The 22,526-nt window shown below is 39.6% G+C and overlaps 1 protein-coding gene across 3 annotated transcripts in view; it reads left to right on the plus strand.

The window, feature by feature from the left end:
• The first annotated feature begins 378 nt into the window (after positions 1-378).
• The window catches only part of HP1BP3 (heterochromatin protein 1 binding protein 3), a 36,852-nt gene continuing 14,704 nt past the window's right edge, over positions 379-22,526 (plus strand). The window contains exons 1-9 of one of the 3 annotated variants that reach the window (XM_066270203.1): positions 395-523; positions 3,182-3,265; positions 5,091-5,281; positions 5,887-5,986; positions 8,424-8,577; positions 10,965-11,124; positions 15,787-15,930; positions 18,062-18,142; positions 19,261-19,415. In XM_066270203.1, the coding sequence (XP_066126300.1) occupies positions 5,905-5,986; positions 8,424-8,577; positions 10,965-11,124; positions 15,787-15,930; positions 18,062-18,142; positions 19,261-19,415 (776 nt within the window). In that variant the 5' untranslated portion in view covers positions 395-523; positions 3,182-3,265; positions 5,091-5,281; positions 5,887-5,904. Of the gene's footprint in view, positions 524-3,181; positions 3,266-5,090; positions 5,287-5,886; positions 5,987-8,423; positions 8,578-10,964; positions 11,125-15,786; positions 15,931-18,061; positions 18,143-19,260; positions 19,416-22,526 lie in introns of all 3 variants that reach the window. The other 2 variants (XM_066270201.1, XM_066270202.1) reach the window with 2 other exon arrangements.

Raw genomic sequence — 22,526 nt, forward strand, 5'->3', positions numbered from 1 at the left:
TTGTTCTTGTGCTGTGGCTAAAATGAGAAGCGAGAAATGCCTACCACCCACCCCCCTAAAGGCCGATCGCCAAAGCGGAACCCCGGTTAAGACCAGGGACTGAACTAGAGAGTAGGGAACGGGTAAGTAGTGGAGAGTGCCCTTCCGAGGAAAACGACACTGCACCGCCCAAGCCAACTGGCACCACCAAAGCAGTACCAGCTAAAATGCGCGCTGATGCACAGCCCGCGTACGCGCAGCCTCTGGTCCCGGACCTACCTCTCGCGCCCCCGCGCGCCGACCCGGGGAAGCACGTCTCCGAAGTCCCTCCCCTCCCGCGAGCTCCGGGCGCGGCCGCCGGCGCGGGGTGGGGGGGCGGGGCCGGCGTGGGAGCGCGCGCGGGGCCGCGGACAGGGGGGCGGGGCGGCAGAGCTCGGCGGCTGGGCCTGCAGGACAGAGGCGGCGGCGGCGGCAGCGACTGGCAGCGAGAGTGGCGCCGAGAGGCGGTGCGAGACGCGGGCGCCAGGAAGGGGGAAGCGCAAAGGTAACGGAGAACGGAACAAGCGGGCGGAGAGTGGGCGCGGGTGCGCTAGACCTCGAAGGCGAGTGGTAGAGGCCGCTCGCTCGGGGAGCCGACGCCGCTTCCTGAGAAAAGGGGGCGGGGCGCCCGGGTCCCCGGAGGTGGTGCCTTTTGTCTGCCTTCCCAGGCCACTCTGCCCCTCCTTCCCCACCCTGCTGCGTTCTAGCCCCCTGCCCTTCTCGTTGACGCTTCCTCCGGGGCCCTCTGGCGCGCGCTCCCGCCCTTGTTTTGTTTGGGAGGTTGGGATGGAGGGAGGAGGGAAGAGCGCTTCCCTGGTCTAGGGCCTTGCGTACCAGCGCGCGTGCGCCAGTGTCCGCCCATTTGCACTCCTATTGGCTGAGGGTTTGCGCATGCTTCGTGGCCCGCGTTGGGCCTCGCGGACCTGCCCCGCCCTCCCCCTCACCCCCCACTGCCTCAGCGGTTTTCGTAGCGGGTCCGAAAGATGCCGGCGGCAGTGACTGGCTGCGGCGGGCCCGCCTCCCGGGTTCTTCGCCTCGGCCGCCGCCATTACGGAACTCCCTGTGGTGAGTGCGCGGAGCGCTGGTGCTTGCGGTCCGCGGCTTTTAGCGTCGCAGAGGCAGGCGCTGCCGGGTCGTGGCGTCGGCCTCAGCCGTGTGCATCTCCGAGCGTGAGCCCCGAGCTGCAGCCTTTCAAGAATCCCTCGGTGTCCGCCGCTGCTGAGCCCTCCTGCCACTTGCCTCGCTGCCTTCATCTTGGCTCCTCTCTGCCCCCCCCCCAACCCCCGCTTCCTGCTCGCGCACCGTCCCCGCCGCTCGCTGCCTCTGTCTCTGCTCCTCCTTCCCTCGTGTCCGCGATCGCGATGCGGGCCTAGGCTTTCCTTTTCCCGTGTGCTATTCCTAGAGCTTGCTCCTCGCCGCACCGTAGACGTTGTGGCTTGTAAATACGAGCGTTCGTAAAGAGATGGAGGCAGCAGTGGTGACGTGAGAGCCCCAGATCCGAGTTTTGAGACCTAATTGACCCCTGTCTGTGACGGCGGGCGAGTCACTTAACCGTTTTCAGAGAGTGTTCCCTCTGGCACAGTAGACTGGTCTGGACGAGGTGAACCTGGCTGCCCCTTCCGCGTAGAAATGCCATCTGATTTTTGTGCTTCCTGATTGCCCATTACGTTGAAAAGTGATAATCCAATTAGAAATACATGTAGGAATTGACCTGGGAGCTTATGGTCAAGCTGTCATGTCTAGAGTGAAGGGAGACCACTAATTAGTGTTGTTTTGGAAGATACTTTTGTTTTGTTTAATCTGGAGTAGGGATAAAATTGTGAGCTTCTAAAATTTTATTGCTCCTTTCGAAAGTTCAGTGCAGTTTGTTTCAAAGTAGAAGTAATATTTTAAAGGGTCTTTTGGCTTTGTTTTTAAGATTATTTAGGAGACTGAGGGCAGGAGGTTTGTGAAGGAAGTATCTAGAACTCCTCAAACAGAGATGACAATCTAACCATTCAGCCAGTTAGACTATGATGATCCTGTGTGAAAGGGCCATGAAGTGACCATAGTGTCTGTCCCCAAGATAGACACTAATTCAGTACCTACTGATTTATGGAAATGTGGACGGTAAAAAAAAGTTGCCAACTATCAAATTACAGTCATGTTTCATGTGACATTACCTGCTGATGACATTATAATGTATTGCATACTTTTTTGTGGTAAAATATGAAATAATAGTCCTTTCTCTAAAATGCATATTTTCAAGGATATCAACTGAAATAATTGTTAAGCTCCTACTTATTTGTCTATTGCATTCTCTTAAAGTAGAGCAACTAAAACTGAAATTCTGGACTTTTTATTTTACTTTTACAATTTTTTTCTAGATTTCCTGCATTGAAGTAAGTTGCCTTTCCCTTAACAAAAGCAAATCTTTGTGTTGTTCGTCTAACATTAAATTAAAGAAAAAACAAAAACAGATTGATGACCACAGGGGGACCACATAAACCACAGGTTAACTCATTGTTTTTGGCATATAGAGGAGCCCAGGTGAAAACTTTAAAGCTTTGTCTATTCTTTCAATTAACAAATACTGTTGAACACACTCTATGCATGGTATATTCTTAGGCAGCAAGTATACAGCAGTAAACCAGTTAAATAAGATCTCTGACAGGAAACAAGTGTGGCAGCCTAAAAGTCTGATCATTTAGAAGCATAGCAACAAAAGTTAAATTAATAGGTACATGGTGATGTTAGGGCAGAGTGAATTACCTATTTGTATAGTTTTGTTAGGTGTGTAATCAACAGTGAACTTAATAAATAACTCATTAACCATCCTATGATGAAGAAAGCCCTATAGACTGCAGCTTTAAATTCCATCACTTTTACAAAGGCGAGTCAGAGCTGAGGCATACATTTCTTCATATATATCTCTAATAATTTAGAGTTTTATTTCTTAATTGTTGTTCACGTATGTTGAGTATAATAAGTACTGTAATAGTAAGTACTATCAGATGTCATTGTTCATTCAACTTTTTTTCCCCAGTATTTATCCAGCACCCATGTTTGGGCACATCTAGGTGCTGGGAATACAATGGTGAATTTAAGTTCTAGCCCTTTTAGTGCTTACATTCCATTAGGAGAGACGCATACTAAACAAGTAAAGACATATATTGAATTTTAGGTGGTGTTACATGCTGTAAAGAAACCTGAAGAAGACCTGACCTGTGGTGGCGCAGTGGATAAAGCGTCAACCTGGAACGCTGAGGTCACCAGTTTGAAACCCTGAGTTTGCCTGCTCAAGGCACATATGGGAGTTGATGCTTCCTGCTCCTTCTCTCTCTCTCTCTCTCTCTCTCTTTCTCTCTCTCTTACTCTCTCCTCTCTAAAATGAATAAATTTTAAAAAGTGTTTTTTTTTTTAAAGAAACTTGAAGAATAACAGGGATGGGAGGCCTTTCTGATGGGGGGGGACACAGTAATTGAGTAGAAACTTGATTGAAGCTTCTAGGAGAAGAGTGTTACAGCTTAAGAAAACAGCAAGTGCAAACACTGATACAGGGATGAGCAGAGAACAGTCTATGGGCCAAAAGAAGGTCTGTGTTTTCAGGGTCAGCAGAGCAGAGCAATTGGTAGAGCAGTAGGAAATGAGATGAGTGAAATAAAGGGGTGATAATTGGGAGGTTTTAACTAGAAGAATGTCAGGGAGAAGAGGGCAAACCAACTTATTTCTCATCCTGTGCTTATTTTTGAGGCTGTTTCAATGTGGGCATACCTTTTTTTAAAAAAAAGAGGGATAGGGACAGACAGGAAGGGAGAGAGATGAGAAGCATCAGTTCTTTGTTGCAGCTCCTTAGTTGTTCATTTATTCCTTTCTTATATGTGCCCAGGGCTTTAAACCAGCGACCTTATGGCAACCACAGTGTTCCTGGTCAATGCTATATCCACTGCGCCACCACAGGCCAGGCGAGAAAACAGCTATCTTTATGTCTGTGGTTTATAGCTAGTTGTTTGAAGTGAATTGCTGTATGAGTATTTTAAGTAGTTTTTATAATAGTTGATAGTTTTAAATATTCATAATATTCCTAATTTACTCTTAATAGCAAGTTTTAGTGCATTACACTATCTTGAATTCTTTTAGCTCCACTCCTTGCAGCTGATTGACAGTTCACAAGTCTGATATTACTCTTGATGTTCTCATAGAAAGATCTTCCCTGTGAATAGAAGCATTCTCTCTGTTTGGAAGTTTTGGGTTTGTCCCAGTTGTTATAGTTTAGGACTATTACCTGACAAATTGAACAGACAGGATTAGAACTTAAATAAATAGACTAGTCTACCAACTCCATAGTAAGGTTCATTAACAAAGATCTAAACACTAATAGATCATTTTCTTATATTGTGGAGGGATATAAAGTGCTGTTGAGTCCCAGATGAGATTTTAGTGGGGGCAGAGGATGTTAATGATCAGGTAAATTTTAGTGACATGGATTTTATCTTTGAATATTTACTTATGTTCTGTGTAAGTTTGCTTACATTAAAGATATGACAAATAAAAGTCTTAGAAGCATACTGCTGTTTTCTTAGGTGGTGGGCTAAATTTGCTTCTCTGGGTCTGGAAACTTAGTATGTTATGTCTTCAGTAGTGTTTTTGCCCCTTGTTTTCTTTAATGAAGATGGAGTTAAGTTTACAGGTAGTTTTCCTGACCCTTTTGAGAACAGTACCAACAGAGTCTTACCTTTTTACTCTTTAGTTAACTGATTTTTTGAGTGAAATTTGACTAAAACGTTCCTTAATCTCACTCTGTCCTTTCTAAGTTTCTGATGGTAGGATGAGGTGGCGCTTGGTTCCTTATGAGCTTTCTTGTCCTTGTTGCCTTTGTTCGTGTGGAAGGTGCAACAGCTGCTCTGGCTTGTGCATTTGTTAGTCGCTGCTTTACATAGTCTGTATTTTGAGAGATTTTATCTTTCTCAGTGATAACTGACCAAGTCATCTGTCACTTAACTAAGTATTAATTTTTATTCCTTTTGCATGTATATTAAATTTAGATATTTTGTTTATGTTAATCTTCACACCAGGTTTTTTCTGTGCTTTAGGTTGACTTTTCACCACACTGCAACCATTAGGAAAAATCCTTGTGGTTAACAGCAGAGGCTTCAGAGTGTAACCTGTACTCGAGCCTAGAAATTATTTTAAATGGCAACTGATATGTCTCAAGGTGAACTCGTCCATCCTAAGGCACTCCCACTTATAGTAGGAGCTCAGCTGATCCACGCGGACAAGTTAGGTGAGGTAGGGGCTGAAATATTCTTGAAGCTCACTCTTGGATCAGTCCCTGACTTCAGACTCTCCTGGGTCCTTCTTGGTACACATGTTCCTTCCTCTACTTTGGGGAGCCTGGATTGTGAATCTGAAAAAATAAAATACATCGTTCTTTTCATTTCCTCTTTCCCCTCAAATTTCTGAGAAAACCTCCAACCTTCTATATTTATTCTAAATCTAGTATATTTGTTTCAATTTGAAATTCTTGCTAAACAAAAGCATTTGAAAAATCTTTTAAGAAAAAAATTTTTGCATTAATTTTTAGAAAGAAACAAAAACATCAATTTGTTGTTTCACTTATTTATGCATTCATTGGTTGATTCTTGTATTTGTACTGACCTAGGATCAAACCTGCAACCTTGGTGTATCGGGACAATGCTCTAACCAACTGAGCTACCCAGCCAGGGCAGAAAAGTACTTCTTAAAAATCATATTTTATTTCAAAAAAACATGTTAAAAGTAATTTGCATCAAATCCTGGAATTCACCATCTTCTCACACCCAGTTAGGCCCCTTGGGAAAGAGGAGAACTTTTTAATGTATGTGTCATTATGGCTCTCTCTTTTCTTAGAAGGTAGAAGATAGCACCATGCCGATTCGTCGAACTGTGAAATCTACCCGGGAAACTCCTCCCAAAAGCAAGCCTGCTGAAGGGAAGGAAGGAAAGCCAGGTAAAGTAAAGCAGTAAACAACTTAAAAAGGTGAAAGTTTTTATTTCAATTTGAAATGTTCCATAAATTCCCTTGAACTTAATCGTTTTTCATAGCTAAGTGTTTTGGGGGAACATTTTTTTTTTTTAAATATTTAGAAAATTAAATTTAATGGGCTGACATTGATGAGCTAGAGCACATAGGTTCCAGGCAAACATCTCTACAGCACATGAACTGTTGATTATGTTGTATTCTCATCACCCAGAGTGGAATCATTTCTAGTCACCATATTTTTGTCCCTCTTTATTCCCTCCCCCTTGGGGGAACATTTAAAGAGAAGTGATACCTGTTAGTATGTCATTTCTAGACCATGTGGGCAAAATAAGGGTTTCCTCTTGTCTCTAAAAATTTTTGGAAGAGAGAGAAGAAGAATGAAGGATAGGATGGAAGGGAGAGAGATGAGAAGCATCAACTCATAGTTGTGGCACGTTAGTTGTTCATTGATTGCTTTCTCATATGTGCTTTGACGGGGGACTCCAGCCAAGCCAGTGACCATGGGGTCATGTCTGAGCCCGTGCTCAAGCCGGCGAGCTTGGGGTTTCAATCCTAGTTCCTCCGAGTCCCAGTCCGACGTTCTTTCCACTGCGCCACTGCCTGGTCAAGCAGCAGTTATTCTTGAGAAAAGAATGTGAAATTAAATTAATAGCTCTATAAATAAGACACTGTATAAATAATAATAAATAAATAAAGATATGACTGCCTGACCGGTGATGAAGCAGTGGATAGAGCATTAGCCTGGGACACTGAGGTCACAGGTTTGAAGCCCCAGGGTTGCCAACTTGAGCACAGGCTTACCAGCTTGAGCGAGGGATCGTTAATATGATCCCATGGTTGCTGGCTTGAAGCCTGAGGTCGCTCTCTTGAGCCCCCTGGTCAGAACATCTATGAGAAGCAATCAGTGAACAACTATAAAGTGACACAACTATGAATTTATTCTTCTCATCTCTTTCCCGTCTGTCTCTCTCAAATAAAGAAACAAACCAACAAACATATGACTAAGTTCCTATTCACGCAGCCAGCTTAGGTCAAATCATTGGTGTGAGGGGCAATAAAAGATAATCATGACCCAAAATAATATATCTTGTGGTTATCTGTATTGTCAGATATCATTGTTATAATGAAGTTCTAGCCTTAATACTTTTTGAAGCACCTCTAGAAACAACAGGGGAGGCCAGAGGACAATGGGACTGGCCCATGTAGTACAGGTGCTAGCTTGTAGGCTTTCCCTTAAACGTTTTATATAATCCTCACAATAACTGTGAGGTAAGGTTACTGAGACTTGGAGATGTCAAAGAACTTGCCCTAAGATTTCAAGCTGAAATTTATAAAGGCTGAATTTGAATTAAGATGTTTCTGACTCAGAAACCTCAATTTTGTCTAAACATGTATGGGAGGGGTTTTTATTTACATGCATATCTGGTTGAAGAGCATAATTCAGAATGAGATTTACAAATGATGGTTGACGGTCCTGAAATTTATGGTTTAAAATTTAATATGTTGAGTAACTAGAAATTCTTTTTTTTTTTTTTCATGATATTATATTGATTTTACAGAGGTGGGGGAGTACGAAGTAGTTGCTTCACTAGCTGTTCATTGATCGCTTGTATGTGCTTGACCAGGCAAGCCCAGGGTTTCAAAATGGTGACCTCAGCATTCCCGGCAGATGCTGTATTCTTTGAGCCACCACAGGCCAGCCTAGAAATTCTTGTAAAACTGTATATATGTGACTTGGTTATAAGAAAGAAGTGGCATTTTTAAATTCTCTTATTTATGTTGAAGGCCCCAAAGAAGGCTTCATCATTAGGCCAGTAATTCAAATAATTTAAGTGACCAAATTCTTCAAATAAATGTTTATTTTTTGCCCCTGGAGTCCTAAAGTCCCTACTCAGCCACTTCCTGGGGTTCTGTATTTTATGGTAGTTGCTCAGAGAGACATGGTAAGAAAAGACGCAGATAAGCAACTGTGGATCTTCATATTCCCTCTCAGATTTCTACTCTTGCCTCAGTTATTTCACCCATTAATTTTTGCTTACTTTTTTACTTACTAAGATGTCTGTTAGATTATTAAATGGCTAATTTCTTCATTATGCATCTCATTAATATTGCAGAGTAGACTGATCGAGATACTTGATTTGGGGTAAAATGAGTTTCCCTTTCTCTATAACTTCCTGGTCTCCTTTTCTATCATAATTGTCTAGGTAAACACCTCCTTGCATAGGCAGCTTAAGTGACATAAACAAGGAAAGAAGACAGCACTCATAATCATTTGCTCATTTTAGGAGCCATCTGGAAATTGGAATATTTGGCTTATCTGTTTAATAAGATAAACTTTTACCCTTTTATTGATTTAGGCTCTAATATATCTACTTGCTGCAATTTTGCTCACCTGATTTTTTAGAACCAGACATAAGCTCAGAGGAATCTGTCTCCACTGTAGAAGAACAAGAGAATGAAACTCCACCTGCTACATCGAGTGAGACAGAGCAGCCAAAGGGGGAACCTGAGAATGAAGAGAAGGAAGAAAACAAGTCCTCTGAGGAAACCAAAAAGGAGTAAGGAGTTATGCCTTCTTGCTTTATGTAGGTAAAGAGTACATAAAAGGCCTGTAGACAAAGTTGTTTTGAAGTGTTATAACATTGGTTTATGCTAAATATTTGCTATTTCATTTTGCTTTTTAGAATTACCATCTGAAATAGGTTTATGATGTTGAATGGCCTATTAGAATGTGTAGTAGTTACCAGAACAAGGGTTTGAATAATTTAATATTTACTCCCTTTGGCTTTGGAGTGTGTTTCTGTGCTTAGAATTTCATTGTGGAAGTGTCTGTTTTAAACATTGACATAATTTCAATAAGAAATAAAACATGACTATAAAAATCTTACCTGGGCCTGACCTGGGGTGGTACAGTGTATAGAGTATTGATCTGGAATGCTACGGTCACCTATTCAGAGCTCAGGACTTGTCTGGTAAAGGCACATACAAACGCAAGCAATGAACAACAAAAATGAAGCAACTATTAGCTGATACTTCTCATTCCGCGCCCCCTCTCTTTTCTCTGTTAAATTAATAAATAAAATCTTTTTTAAATGTTTGACCTGAGAAACCTCACCATTTTATTCCACCCTCTGTGCCAGGAGGGATTATATATGCTTATATTAGAAAGCATTAATCTATATCAAGCCATTACTAGAATGATCTAAAACACTGTATATGTTTGATGAATTATTTAATTGGAAGGTGACTTTGAGATTCTAAAAACAAAGTTTGGTATCAAAGTTTGATAATCTATGACAGTTTTTTTAATTGATTGATTTTAGATAGGAAGGGGGAGAGAGATACTGATTTTGTTGTTCTACCAATTTATGCATTTACTGGTTGATTATTGTATGTGCCCTGACTGGGAATCAAACTTGCAATCTTGGCTTATTAGGATGATGTTCCAACCAACTGAGCTACCAATTCAGAGCTGCATTTTTTTTCCTGTGTTTTTCCGAAGTGAGAAGTGGGGAGGCAGACAGACTCTGCATGCGCCCGACTGGGATCCACTTGGCATGCCCACTAGGGTGCAATGCTCTGCCCATCTGGGGCGTTGCTCTGTTGCAACCAGAGCCATTCCAGCACCTGAGGTGGAAGCCATGGAGCCATCCTAGTGCCCGGGCCAACTTTTGCTCCAATGGAGCCTTGACTGCAGGAGGGGAAGAGAGAGGTAGAGAGAAAGGAGAGGGGGAAGGGTGGAGAAACAGATGGGCGCTTCTCCTGTGTGCCCTGGCCAGGAATCGAACCCAGGACTTTCTCACGCCAGGCCGACGCTGTACCACTGAGTTAACCGGCCAGGGGCCCCAATTCTTTTTTAATTAAAAAAAGTTTTTATAGGATAGCTGGTAGCATTCATTTTATTCTTTTCATAATTGGTCAGAACAGTTAGGAATTACTTTTTAAACAAAATAACTTAGTAATAAATATACCTTCTAGCTGTAGTGCACAGTGAATCCTTAATCCAGTTTCATAGGTATACATAAAATCTGGAATTTTTAACAGCTTCCTTGTAGTTTACGTGCATGTAGTGCTGTTATTACATAGAATAAAATTTGTGTAATGCTTTATGGCTCACAAAATTGTTTTATGATCATAATCGCATAATTCTTATAACAACCTTATAAAGTATTTGGTATTATATTACAATTTTACAGCTAAGGAGACAAACTCAGGTCACTTGCTATAGCTAGTAAGTGTTGGGGCTAAAATTCAGACCCAAGTTCTCTGCCTTTAGAGTGTGACTTATTTTCACTATACTAAATTGCCTCTGTTGTAGTTAGAATACATTTAAAAATTCTGATTTCTTATATGAATTGGCCCTTTAAACCAGTTCTAATTTATAGGACTCCTCTTCTGCACCTAAGAGAAAACACCTTTTTAGTTCTTTTGTAGTAGGGGTGTGTGTGTGTGTGTGTGTGTGTGTGTGTCAGTCACACAGAGAGAGAAGGACAGATAGGTACAGACAGGAAGGGAGAGAGATGAGAATCCTCAATTCGTTGAGGTGCCTTAGTTGTTCATTGATTGCTTTCTCATATGTGCCTTGATTGGGGGGGGCTACAGCAGACCAAGTGACCCCTTGCTCGAGCCAGCAACCTTGGGCTCAAGCTGGTGAGTCTTGCTCAAACCAGATGAGCCTGCACTCAAGCTGGTGACCCAGGTTCAGGGTTTCGAACCTGGGTCCTCTGTGTCCCAGTTCGGCACTCTATCCACTGCGTCATCACCTGGTCAGCCTATAGTGGCTTATTTTTTTTAATGTTTTATTTAGTAAAATTTTGCTTATATTATGTGTTTCCTTAGTATGGAAGTAAGTTAAAGCATTGTTATCCCTCCATGGTCTTCCTCTTTCTAACTTTATGCCTTTTTCTGGAGAGTTTACTTTGTGCAATAATTCTTTGTTTTAAAGTGAGAAAGAGCCGTCTAAAGAAAAGGAGAAGAAAGTGAAAAAAACAATACCTTCCTGGGCTACCCTTTCTGCCAGCCAGCTAGCGAGGGCCCAGAAACAAACACCAATGGCTTCCTCCCCTCGTCCCAAGATGGATGCAATTCTGACTGAGGCCATTAAGGCAAGTTTTTATTTCAAGCATTTCATCTTAGACTTTTTCTTTTGACATCCTTTGCTTCTTTCAAAGTGCCATACTCCTGTCTAGACATCGGAAATTTTGCTCTGCTTCCTAAAAGAGATTTAAATGTAAGAAAACCATTGTGAATTTTATGTTTTTATAATCATATTTGATGAGCACTGTTAATATTTTTTTATTCAGATTTACTGTAGCAAGTTTTTTTACTAATTTTTAGGATTTTTTTTACAGTTTATTAGTTTATAGTTTTTATTTGAAGGCTTAACATGTTAATTGAACAAATATTTAAAGGCTTACTTCTCTCTGTCAGGCAAGTCTACCAGTGATATTGTGTAGAATAAGACAAACAGGGCCCTTGTTCTTACAAAATCTAATTGTGGCTCAGGATAACTGAATAGCATTGAGAATTTTTATTTTTTAAAAATAGAGTGTCTATCCTTAGATTTGTTTTGAAAGCTGAGTGTTTAATGTTGTTAGTGGTTATGTTTCAAACCAGTTAAAAGAAACCCTCTTACTAGTTTGCTTTATCTCCAAGCCATTCCAAAATACCTGCAAAATTATCTTTCTTGCATAGCTTTATAACTTGGCTATAATCTGTTGACTTTCATTAGCTTATGTAGTCATCAGGTGTGGTTTTCTTTTTTTTTTTAATAATTTTATTTTTTTAATGGGGTGACATCAATAAATCAGGATACATATATTCAAAGATAACATGTCCAGGTTATCTTGTCGTTCAATTATGTTGCATACCCATCACCCAAAGTCAGATTGTCCTCTGTCATCTTCTATCTAGTTTTCTTTGTGCCCCTCCCCTTCCCCCCTTTCCCTCTCCCTCTCCCCCCTCCTCCCGTACCCACCACACTCTTATCCATGTGTCTTAGTCTCACTTTTATGTCCCACCTACTTATGGAATAATGCAGTTCCTGGTTTTTTCTGATTTACTTATTTCACTTCGTATAATGTTATCAATATCCCACCATTTTGCTGTAAATGATCCGATGTCATCATTTCTTATGGCTGAGTAGTATTCCATAGTGTATATGTGCCACATCTTCTTTAAGGTGTGGTTTTCTTATTTTAATTTTTAAGATCATCTTCTAATCTGACCTTGCCATTTTCTGCTTAATTTTGCCTTGGTTGTTTCACATGGTCAAATGATAAGAGGAGTTAAAATAGAAGCCGTAGATTCCTTCATTTCAGGGACCCTTTTGTTAGATATGAGGTAGAATTGGGGAGAGATACAGATCAGTTTAACCAAAGGTGGGATATATGGGAAGGAGCAGCCTGGTGGTCATTCTCAGAATTAGAGAAGATAGCTCTGACACAAACTGGAGAAGGGTTTGCCTTCACACCTCTCCCTGCACTCTTTTAAGAGTGTACTCTCAACTCACTAAGAAGACATTATTAGTCTAGGTAGCTGGACCATAGTGAGCTCTTTTCTTTGTGTTGTCTTTAAGGATTTCACTTTATGACCATTCAGTCTAGATTTGGAGAAGTACAGTTCAGTGAGGAGGATAGAGAAAGGACTGAAATTTTGAGATAGTAAAACAAACAAAACAAACAGTATAATTAGTCCTGAAGAATAGTTTAAATATGATTGTGCATTTATGTACACATATCATGTGTATTCCACACAGTGTAACAAATCATGATTTCAGACCACTGGCACCATTTTCTGAATCAGATAATAGTCTTGATGTCTGCTTCCATCTCATTGTCAGTTTGGTGGAGTAAAGGATTGTTTTAGCATTAGAGAGTTCTTTTTTGCCTAATTTTTTTAATAAGATCAAGAGTAAACAATAGATTGTAATAGGTCAAAAAGATTTGCTTGAGGTAAGTGGACCCATTTCAACACAACTTGTTTTGTGTTGTGCAGTTTTTTCTAGTCCATCTGTGAGTTCTTTATTGTCAAAATGTATAACATTCAACCAAGACTTTATTCAGTAAGAATGTGTATGTGCTACTATTCAGTAAGAATGTGTATGTGCTACATTTAGTTTATAGCAGTGGCAACACAAAATTGGTAGACTAGTCCATGAGATAAATATAACAGAAGCTACTTAAGTGTGCTTCAAAATGTAAATTAAAACACTTGAAAAAATTTACTACCTTTGTGACATAATGACCCACTTAAGGTCTTCCCATAGGCATGAGTCAGATGGAACATAACTAGAATGGAAATGGAAGAGGGCACTTTAAATTGCAATTTAATGCCGTTATCCAAAACTACCTTTAAGACTTTGCCATCTATAAATCCAGTTTTATGCCATCTATCCAGGGTCCCTCTGTTTACATTCTCTGATGACAAACACTGCAGAGAAGTACTGATCCTGCTGTGCTAAAACTCATTCCTTAAAATGGGCTCTCAGAAACAACACAAGTAAAAACTAGAGGCAGACTACACCAAGCCTAGACTCAACTAGCTCTACAAAGAAAACACCAAAACACCCAGAAACAATGCGAAGACAAGGAAGTGCAATCCAAATGAAACCACAAGAGAAACCTTCAGGAGATGAACTGAGTGATATGGAAATAATCAAGCTTCCAAATGCAGAGTTTAAAATAATAATTGTAAGGATGCTTAGGGATCTTAGAACAATAATGGATGGTCATCACAAACACCTAAATAAATAGCAAGTATAAAAAAGGATATTGAAATATTAAAAAAGAATCAGTTGGAAATGACAAATACAATATCAGAAATGAAGACCACAATGGAGGGAATTAAAAACAGGATGGATAGAGCTGAGGATCGAATCAGCGAGTTGGAGGACAACTGGAATGAAGGCATAAAAGCAAAGAAGAAAAAAGAAAAGGTACTCAAAAAGTCTGAGGAAACTCTTAGAGAGCTCTGTGACAACATAAAGAGAAATAACATCCGCATCATAGGGGTTCCTGAAGAAGAAGAGAAAGAACAAGGGATAGAGGCTTTGTTCAATCATATCATAGCTGAAAACTTCCCTAAATTAATTCAGGAGAAACTCTCACAAATTCAAGAAGCACAGAGAACTCCACTAAAAAGAAACCCAAAGAAACCTACACCAAGATACATCATAATTAAAATACCAAAGCTAAGTGATAAAGAGAAAATATTAAAAGCTGCAAGAGAAAAAAAGGCTATAACCTACAAAGGAGCCTCCATAAGGATGACATCAGACTTCTCAACAGAAACACTTGAAGCCAGAAGGGAATGGCAAGAAATATTCAAAGTAATGCAGAACAAGAACCTACAACCAAGACTGCTTTATCCAGCAAGGCTATCATTTAAAATTGAAGGAAAAATAAAAAGTTTCCCAGACCAAAAAAAAACCAAAAAAACAAGAAATTCATTACAACCAAACCAATGCTGCAGGAAATGTTAAGGGGCCTGTTGTAAACAGATCAAAGTGGAAAAAGAATATAGCAAAAGAGGAATACAGCTTTAAGGAATAAAATGGCAATAAACAACTACATATCAATAATAACCTTAAATGTAAATGGATTAAATGATCCAATCAAAAGACATAGGGTAGCTGCATGGATAAGAAAACAGGACCCGTACATATGCTGTCTACAAGAGACACACGTTAAAACAAAAGATGCACATAGTTTGAAGGTAAAAGGATGGAAAAAAACATTTCATGTAAATGGAAATGAAAAAAAAAAAGCTGGGGTAGCAATACTTATATCAGAAAAAAATGGACTTAAAGAATATAGTAAGAGATAAAGAAGGCCACTACATAGTGATATAGGGAGCAATCCAACAGGAAGATGTAACTATTATAAATATCTACACACCTAATATAGGAGCACCTAAATATATAAAGCAGACTTTGATGGATATAAAGAGCGAGATCAACAGCAACATTATAATATTAGGGGATTTTAATACCCCACTAACATCACTAGATAGATCCTCAAAAAAGAAAATTAACAAAGAAATAGCAGACTTAAAGGACACACGAGATCAACTCGATTTATAGAAATCTACAGAACCTTTCACTCTAAAGCAGCAGAATATACATTGTTTTCAAGTGATCATGGTACATTCTCTAGGATGGACCACGTGTTAGGGCACAAACGTGGTCTCAACAAATTTAAGAATATTGAAATCAAATCAAGCACTTTCTCTGATCACAATGGCATGAAACTAGAAATCAACCACAACAGAAAAGCTCAACAATTCTCAAACACATGGAAACTAAATAATAGGTTGTTAAATAATGAATGGATTAAGAACGAGATCAAAGAAAAAATAAAAAAATTTAAAAAATAAAAAATAAAGGGCTCTATCTGTGACCCGTTTGGGTTTCCTCATTTCCATGCTGGAGATCTGTCTTCTAAATATAGAGTAGAATTAAAATGGAAAGAGGTTCTACATTAATACGTAGAATGTTGTTCACATGTTGTATCTTCTCTTTAGTGTTTTGGACAATTTTAAATTACAGTATTGTTTCAGAAATATTTTAATTCTTCCTTTCTCTGCAGCTATGATGAACTGAACTTACCTGAAATATAAATACTATTGATTTTTTTCTGTCATTTTTTTCACCCATTATTAAGTTTACTCCCAAAATAATTTATTTTGAAAACATGTGTCAGCTTCTCTGTGTAATCAAAAACAGTTCTGTTAAAGTAATGTGTATGGTTTGGTAAATCTCTTTTTAGGCATGCTTCCAGAAGAGTGGTGCTTCAGTTGTTGCAATTCGAAAATATATCATCCATAAGTATCCTTCCCTGGAGCTGGAGCGAAGGGGCTACCTCCTAAAACAAGCACTGAAAAGAGAATTAAATAGAGGTGTCATCAAACAGGTATTAAAAAGTTGTTGTAGTAAGATCATGCCAACATGTAAGTCCTTATTTTGTAACATTTAGGATTTTTGTATCTGTTTTGTTGAAAATAAGTTAACATCATGAAATGCTTGAGCTTAACCTAATTTTATTTTCTGAGACTAGATGTCAAAATCCCTTCTGGTTACCTTTTTTTTTTTAACCTAGAGAGCAGAAACAATAGCATAGTATAATTATTTTCTAACTGCTTGCACCTTTTTTTTAAGATTTTATTTACTGATTTTAGAGAGAGGAGAGATAGAAGGTCAGGAAGCATCAAGCTCGTAGTACTTTTCCTATGTGCCTTGACCAGGCCAGCTTAGGGTTTCAAACTGGCATCCTCAGTGTTCCAGATTGACACTTGATCCACCGTGCCATCACTGGCCAGGCTAGCTGCTTCTACTTTTGATTGAATTTTCTTTGGGGGCTGCTTATGCTTGAAGTCGTGTAGTGCTGAAGATGAGAAGATGGGTTAAGGAATCCTATCATTGCAGCAGCAAAAATGATAATTGCTTTTGTCTTATATTTGTTCATTTTAAAGCCTGGCTTATGTGACTAGATTTGTTGCCCTTATAAATTAGCTTTGTAAATAGATTCACCTTTTTTTAGTAGTATTGTATCTGAAACAATTAGAGCTTGTTAGTACTATTAGAGAAGCCTGAGAAAATTGAGACTAGTACTAAAACCAATATTGATTTTAAGCATAAATCTGTTAATTTGCATAGTACATCAAAAACATTGCTTAGAATCATGAAAATCTAAAGCTGGAATGGACTTGATCTTAGAGGTTCAGAGGGATGGAAGTAACTACCAAGGTCCCACAGGAGTGGCATAGATGGTTCTGGGGACTCATTTCACTGTATTCCCAAAGTGCTGTTGCTTTTCTTCTATGCCTTTCTGCATAGTTTGACTAATACAAAATTGTGTTCTACTCAGGCGCTTAAACTCTGTTTAGAAACTTTCACCACGTACTTAATTTTGCCATATATACTGAGTATCTTCTGTGTGCCAGGTGCTGAGAGATCTATCAGTGAGAAAAACAGGCTTCCTGCTGTGTGGAGCTTAAATTCCAACTTTTTCAGTGTTGTAAATATGATATTTAAGTGGTCTTTAAAATAATCATTGGTTAAAAGATGTTATCTAACGAATATAATTAGAACCAAAGACCTGTCCTGTATCATAGTATATGTCAGCACAATTTATGAGCTGGCTTTGTGTTTTTCTTTATGAAAATTTGGTTTGTGACCTATTTTTGCCTGATAGCCTGACTTTCAATTTGATGTTTAAACAACAGTTTATAGACTGGAAGCATTCCAGCTGGATTGCTATATTTGTAGCAGGGTATGTAGTAAGATGTGGAGAACTCGGGTTAATGTAAATCAACTTGAAAGTTCTATGAATGTGCTTTGTAAACTGTGAAAAAGGAAATATGTGATATGACTGATACAACCTTTTCCATACACAGGAATAATCTGTAATGGGCAAACTGTGGGAAGCATTATGGCCTGGGATCAACTAGGTTGTAAACTTTTGCCAAGTAATTACCATCTTTTGAAGATAGAGGTTTTTTTCAGTTTATTTTCCCCAAGAGATTGTGTTCCTTCCTTCAATGGCACTTCTTTTTTTTCTTTTTTTTTAATTGATTTTAGAGAGAGGGAAACAGAAACATTGATTTGTTCCTGTATGTGGTCTGACCTGGGATCGAATCAGCAATTTTTGCTTATTAGGACGATGCTCTAATCAACCGAGCCATCTGGCCAGGGTCAATGGGACTTTTTTTTCCTTTTTTTTTTTTTAAGTTGGTAGTAGACTGCTTAATCTGATATCACAATAATATTCTTCCCCAATTTTGTAGATGAGGAAACAAAACCTCAGAGGGGTTTACAGGGTTGTCCAATATTGAATAACTAGATAGTACCATAAATAGGATTCAATACCAAGTCGAGTAATTCATTGTTTCTTTTTTCTTTGAGGAGGTGAACAGCATTTTACAATAGTTCTTTTATTACTGTATCCTGTAATTTGCTTAATCTGGTATAAATTTATAAATGAGAACGCCAGAATAATCTAAAATAAAAATATTGGTTATTACAATGAAATTAATTTACTTTAGGTGAAAGGGAAAGGTGCTTCTGGGAGTTTTGTTGTGGTCCAGAAATCAAGAAAAACTCTTCAGAAATCCAGAAACAGAAAGGTAAGAAGTCTATATATAGTTTGTACACTGTGATACTGTTACTACTTAAAATAGCAACTTTGTGCAAGGCACTGTGCCAGGTTGGCCTTTCTGCTGAGGCCTACAGTGGTTACAAGTAGTGTGTTCATATTGCCCAGCTAGTGAATGCAATAGACCATGTAAATTCAAGCCTCTGACCCCAGAGTCTGTGGACTTGGCTGCCCTGTTAAGTTATGGGGAGTTGTATAAAATCATCCTGCTTTTTGTGAAATATCGTTTTTAAACTAGAAGAGGCAAACAAGCACTTTTTTTTCAAGATTATACCCCAAAACTATATCCAGAGCCAGTTTTTCTTCTCTTTTTTTGTAAATGTTCTCTCCCTCCCCAAGATAACATAATTTTATTTATAGAAAGTATGCAGTGATAAAGTAAAATAAATATCTAGTATTTCCTCTATTGTCAGTAATTGAAATCATGAATATTATTCTACATTTTTTGTTTGTAGAACTCTGAAGGTTTTGTGCTTTTTTCATAATACTGGCAAGCACTTTGAGAATTAATTTCTGTGCATTGTTTTTTGTGCTCCATGATCCTCTTCACTGTTATTGAAGGCTAAAAACCTTTGAAGTCTACCATTCTTATTTGTTTTTCTTTTGAGAAAGACAAGAAGGGAGAGAGATAAGAAGCATCAACTTGTAATTGGGTTACTTTAGTTGTTGTTCATCTATTGCTTCTCTTACATGCCTTGGGGGCTCAAGCTGAGCCATGACCTTGGGATCATGTTGATGATCCCGCTCTCTAGCCCAGTGAGCCCACACTCAAGCTGGTGACCTCGGGGTTTTGAACCTGGGATCTCAGCATTCTAGGGTGACATTCTTTCCACTGCACTACCTCTGGTCGGGCATTCCTTTTTATATGTGTTTTTAACTCTCTCAATTTAATATTTTATTCTTGAACTGCCAAAGAAGTAGCATTGCACCACTGCGATATGATTTGAGTGTGAAAAGTGATAGTTTTATATTGATTAGTTGATTTTGCAACCAACTTAGAAAAGCCTCTGAGTTGAATATACCATAGAAGCATTTGAACAGAAAGCTCTGTATTCTCTAATGATGGTAATTTTTGTTACTACATTTCAGAACAGAAGCTCTGCAGTGGATCCAGAACCACAAGTAAAATTGGAGGATATCCTCCCACTGGCCTTTACTCGCCTTTGTGAACCTAAAGAAGCTTCCTACAGTCTCATCAGAAAATATGTGTCTCAGTATTACCCTAAACTTAGAGTGGACATCAGGTATGACCTTTTGGCCTGGATTTAAACACAGATGTCTGTTATTCCCTTATCCCTTTTCATGAGAAAGGAGGAAGACTAATTATTCAACAAGGATCACTTTTAGATGAGCTAGGAATAAAACCTTTTTTGTGGGTTTAATTTTTTTTATCCCAGTATGTGTTCTTTTTTATATCTCTCTATATAGTTTCTTTTTTAAACCCAGACTACATATTAACTTTTATAAGACCCTGATAGAGTAACTCTTTTCGTGATGTCAGCTCCTAGAATATTCAGCATTAAACGCTGTGTCCTCTCATCTATTCATTATTTTTTCTAATTACTATATTTATGTGGTAAAATACTCAAAATTTATTATCTTAACCGTTTTTAAATGTATAGGGTTTAATGGTATTAAATGTATTCATAATGTGCTATCATCACCACCATTCATCTCTGGAACTCGCTTCATCTTGTAAAACTGCATTTTGCTACCTATTAAACAAGAACTTCTCATTTTCTCTTTTCCTCCAGCCTCTGATAACCACTATTCTACTTTCTGTCTCTCTAAGTACCTCATATAAGTGGAATCATACAGTAGTTGTCTTTGTGACTAAGTATAATATCACTAAGCATAATATCCTCAGGGTTTATTCATGTTTTCGCATGTGTCAAAATTTCCTTTTTAAGGTTCAATAATATTGCCTTGTATGCATATACTACATTTAGATTATCAGTTCATCTGTCAGTGAACACTTGAATTGCTTCACATTTTAGCTATTGCAAAAAATGCTGCTCTGAACATTGGTGTTCATGTCTCTTTTTGAGACCGTGCTTTCAATTTTGGGGGTGTATACGTAGAAGTGGAATTGCTGGACCATTGCAGTTGTATTTTTAATTATTTAAGGAACCGCCATACTGTTTTCCACAGTAGTTGCACCATTTTACATTCCCATCAACAATGCATAAGGGTTCTAATTTCTCTGTATCCTTACCAACACATGTTACTTTCTGTTTGTGATAGTAGCCTTTCTAATAGGTATGAGGTATTTGTTACATTTTATTTATTTAGAGCTATAACTGAGAACATAAAGAGATATGGTTTCTCTAACACTGTGCATAGAAATAGCTTATTTTCCTCATTTACACATATGTAAAATTTTGATAGTAATATTTCATTTGTAAAATTTGCCACTTTAAAAACATCTAGACTGATCATTTAGATTGTCACATGCTTTTTTATGGATTCATGCAGACATACTAACTTGTAACACACCTCTTGCTTCTTGCATTGTTAAGGGTTGTCTTATATTGGAAAGGGCAGGCCTGATCTGTGGTGGTGCAGTGGATCAGGCATCAACCTAGAAATGCTGAGATCACCAGTTCAAAACCCTGGGCTTGCCTGGTCAAGGCACATATGGCACTTGATGCTTCCTGCTCCCCGCCTTCTCTTTCTCTCTCTCTCTTTCCTCTGAAATGAATAAAATCTTTAAAATTTTTTTTAAATAATAATAAATATTTCTTTAAAAAATGACAAGGAGCCTAACCAGGCAGTGGCGCAGTGGATAGAGTGTCGGACTGGGATGCAGAGGACCCAGGTTCGAGACCCCAAGGTTGCTGGTTTGAGCGCGGGCTCATCTGGTTTGAGCAAAAGCCCACCAGCTTGAATCCAAGGTCGCTGGCTCCAGCAAGGGGTTACTCGGTCTGCTGAAGGCCCATGGTCAAGGCGCATATGAGAAAGCAATCAATGAACAACTAAGGTGTTGCGACACGCAATGAAAAACTAATAATTGATGCTTCTCGTCTCTCTCCATTCCTGTCTGTTGCTGTCTATCCCTCTCTCTGACTCACTCTCTGTCTCTGTAAAAAATAAATAAATTTTAAAAAAAATGACAAGGGCAGGCATTGCATATGAATAAGAATGAGGAATCTGGAGTCAGACTACCCAACTTTGTAACCTAGTTCTTCCATTGCCTACTGTGTGGCCTTGGAGAAATGACTTAACTTTTTTTTTTTTTTTTTTTGTATTTTTCTGAAGCTAGAAACGGGGAGAGACAGTCAGACAGACTCCCACACGCGCCCGACCAGGATCCACCCGGCACGCCCACCAGGGGGCAACGCTCTGCCCACCAGGGGGCAATGCTCTGCCCCTCCAGGGCGTCGCTCTGCTGCAACCAGAGCCACTCTAGCGCCTGGGGCAGAGGCCAAGGAGCCATCCCCAGCGCCCAGGCCATCTTTGCTCCAATGGAGCCTCGGCTGCGGGAGGGGAAGAGAGAGACAGAGAGGAAGGAGAGGGGGAGAGGTGGAGAAGCAGATGGGCGCTTTTCCTGTGTGCCCTGGCTGGGAATCGAACCCGGGACTTCTGCACGCCAGGCCGACGCTCTACCACTGAGCCAACCGGCCAGGGCCGACTTAACTTTTTTGTGTCACTTCTCTCCTTCAGTAAAGTATGGACAGTAATAGTCCCTATTTCTTGGGATTGTATTATCTTTATTTTCCATGCATGTAAAGCATACAGAACAGCACTTGGCACTGCTCAATGTACATGGTGTGGTACAGACTAGAGAATTTTTCAGGAAAGAGCTGTGCCTGGGACTTAACAGTAAATTAAAGAGATGAGCCTTAATTAAATCTAGAAGAACGTGTAGAATTTAGAAGGGATAGAGAGGCAGGGGGAAGAACCTTTGTGAGAAGAGGACGGGAAAGGACCTTCAATGTAAAATTTCAGCCCTGGCCAGATAATTTGTCTGGTTAGAGCATTGTCCCCAAGTGCCGAGGTTGCCAGTTCGATGCCCAGTCAGGTCACATACAGGAACAGATTGATGTTCCCATCTTTCTCTCCTCTTGCTAAAGTTAATAAAATAAAAATGTAATGGAAAAGAAAATCTCAGAAGCAGGAGTTGGCATTCTTTTTTGGGAACTGAAAGAAGCCTGGGTCTGACTAGATCTAGACCAGCGGCTCTCAACCTGTGGGTCGCAACCCTGGCGGGGGTCGAACGACCAAAACACAGGGGTACCAAAACACAGGGGTCACCTAAAACCATCGGGAAATACATATTAGGTGACCCCTGTGTTTTGGTCGTTCGACCCCCGCCGGGGTCGCAACCCACAGGTTGAGAACCGCTGATCTAGACT

Source organism: Saccopteryx bilineata, chromosome 3 (assembly GCF_036850765.1).
Source record: "Saccopteryx bilineata isolate mSacBil1 chromosome 3, mSacBil1_pri_phased_curated, whole genome shotgun sequence".
Classification (NCBI taxonomy): Eukaryota; Metazoa; Chordata; class Mammalia; order Chiroptera; family Emballonuridae; genus Saccopteryx; species Saccopteryx bilineata.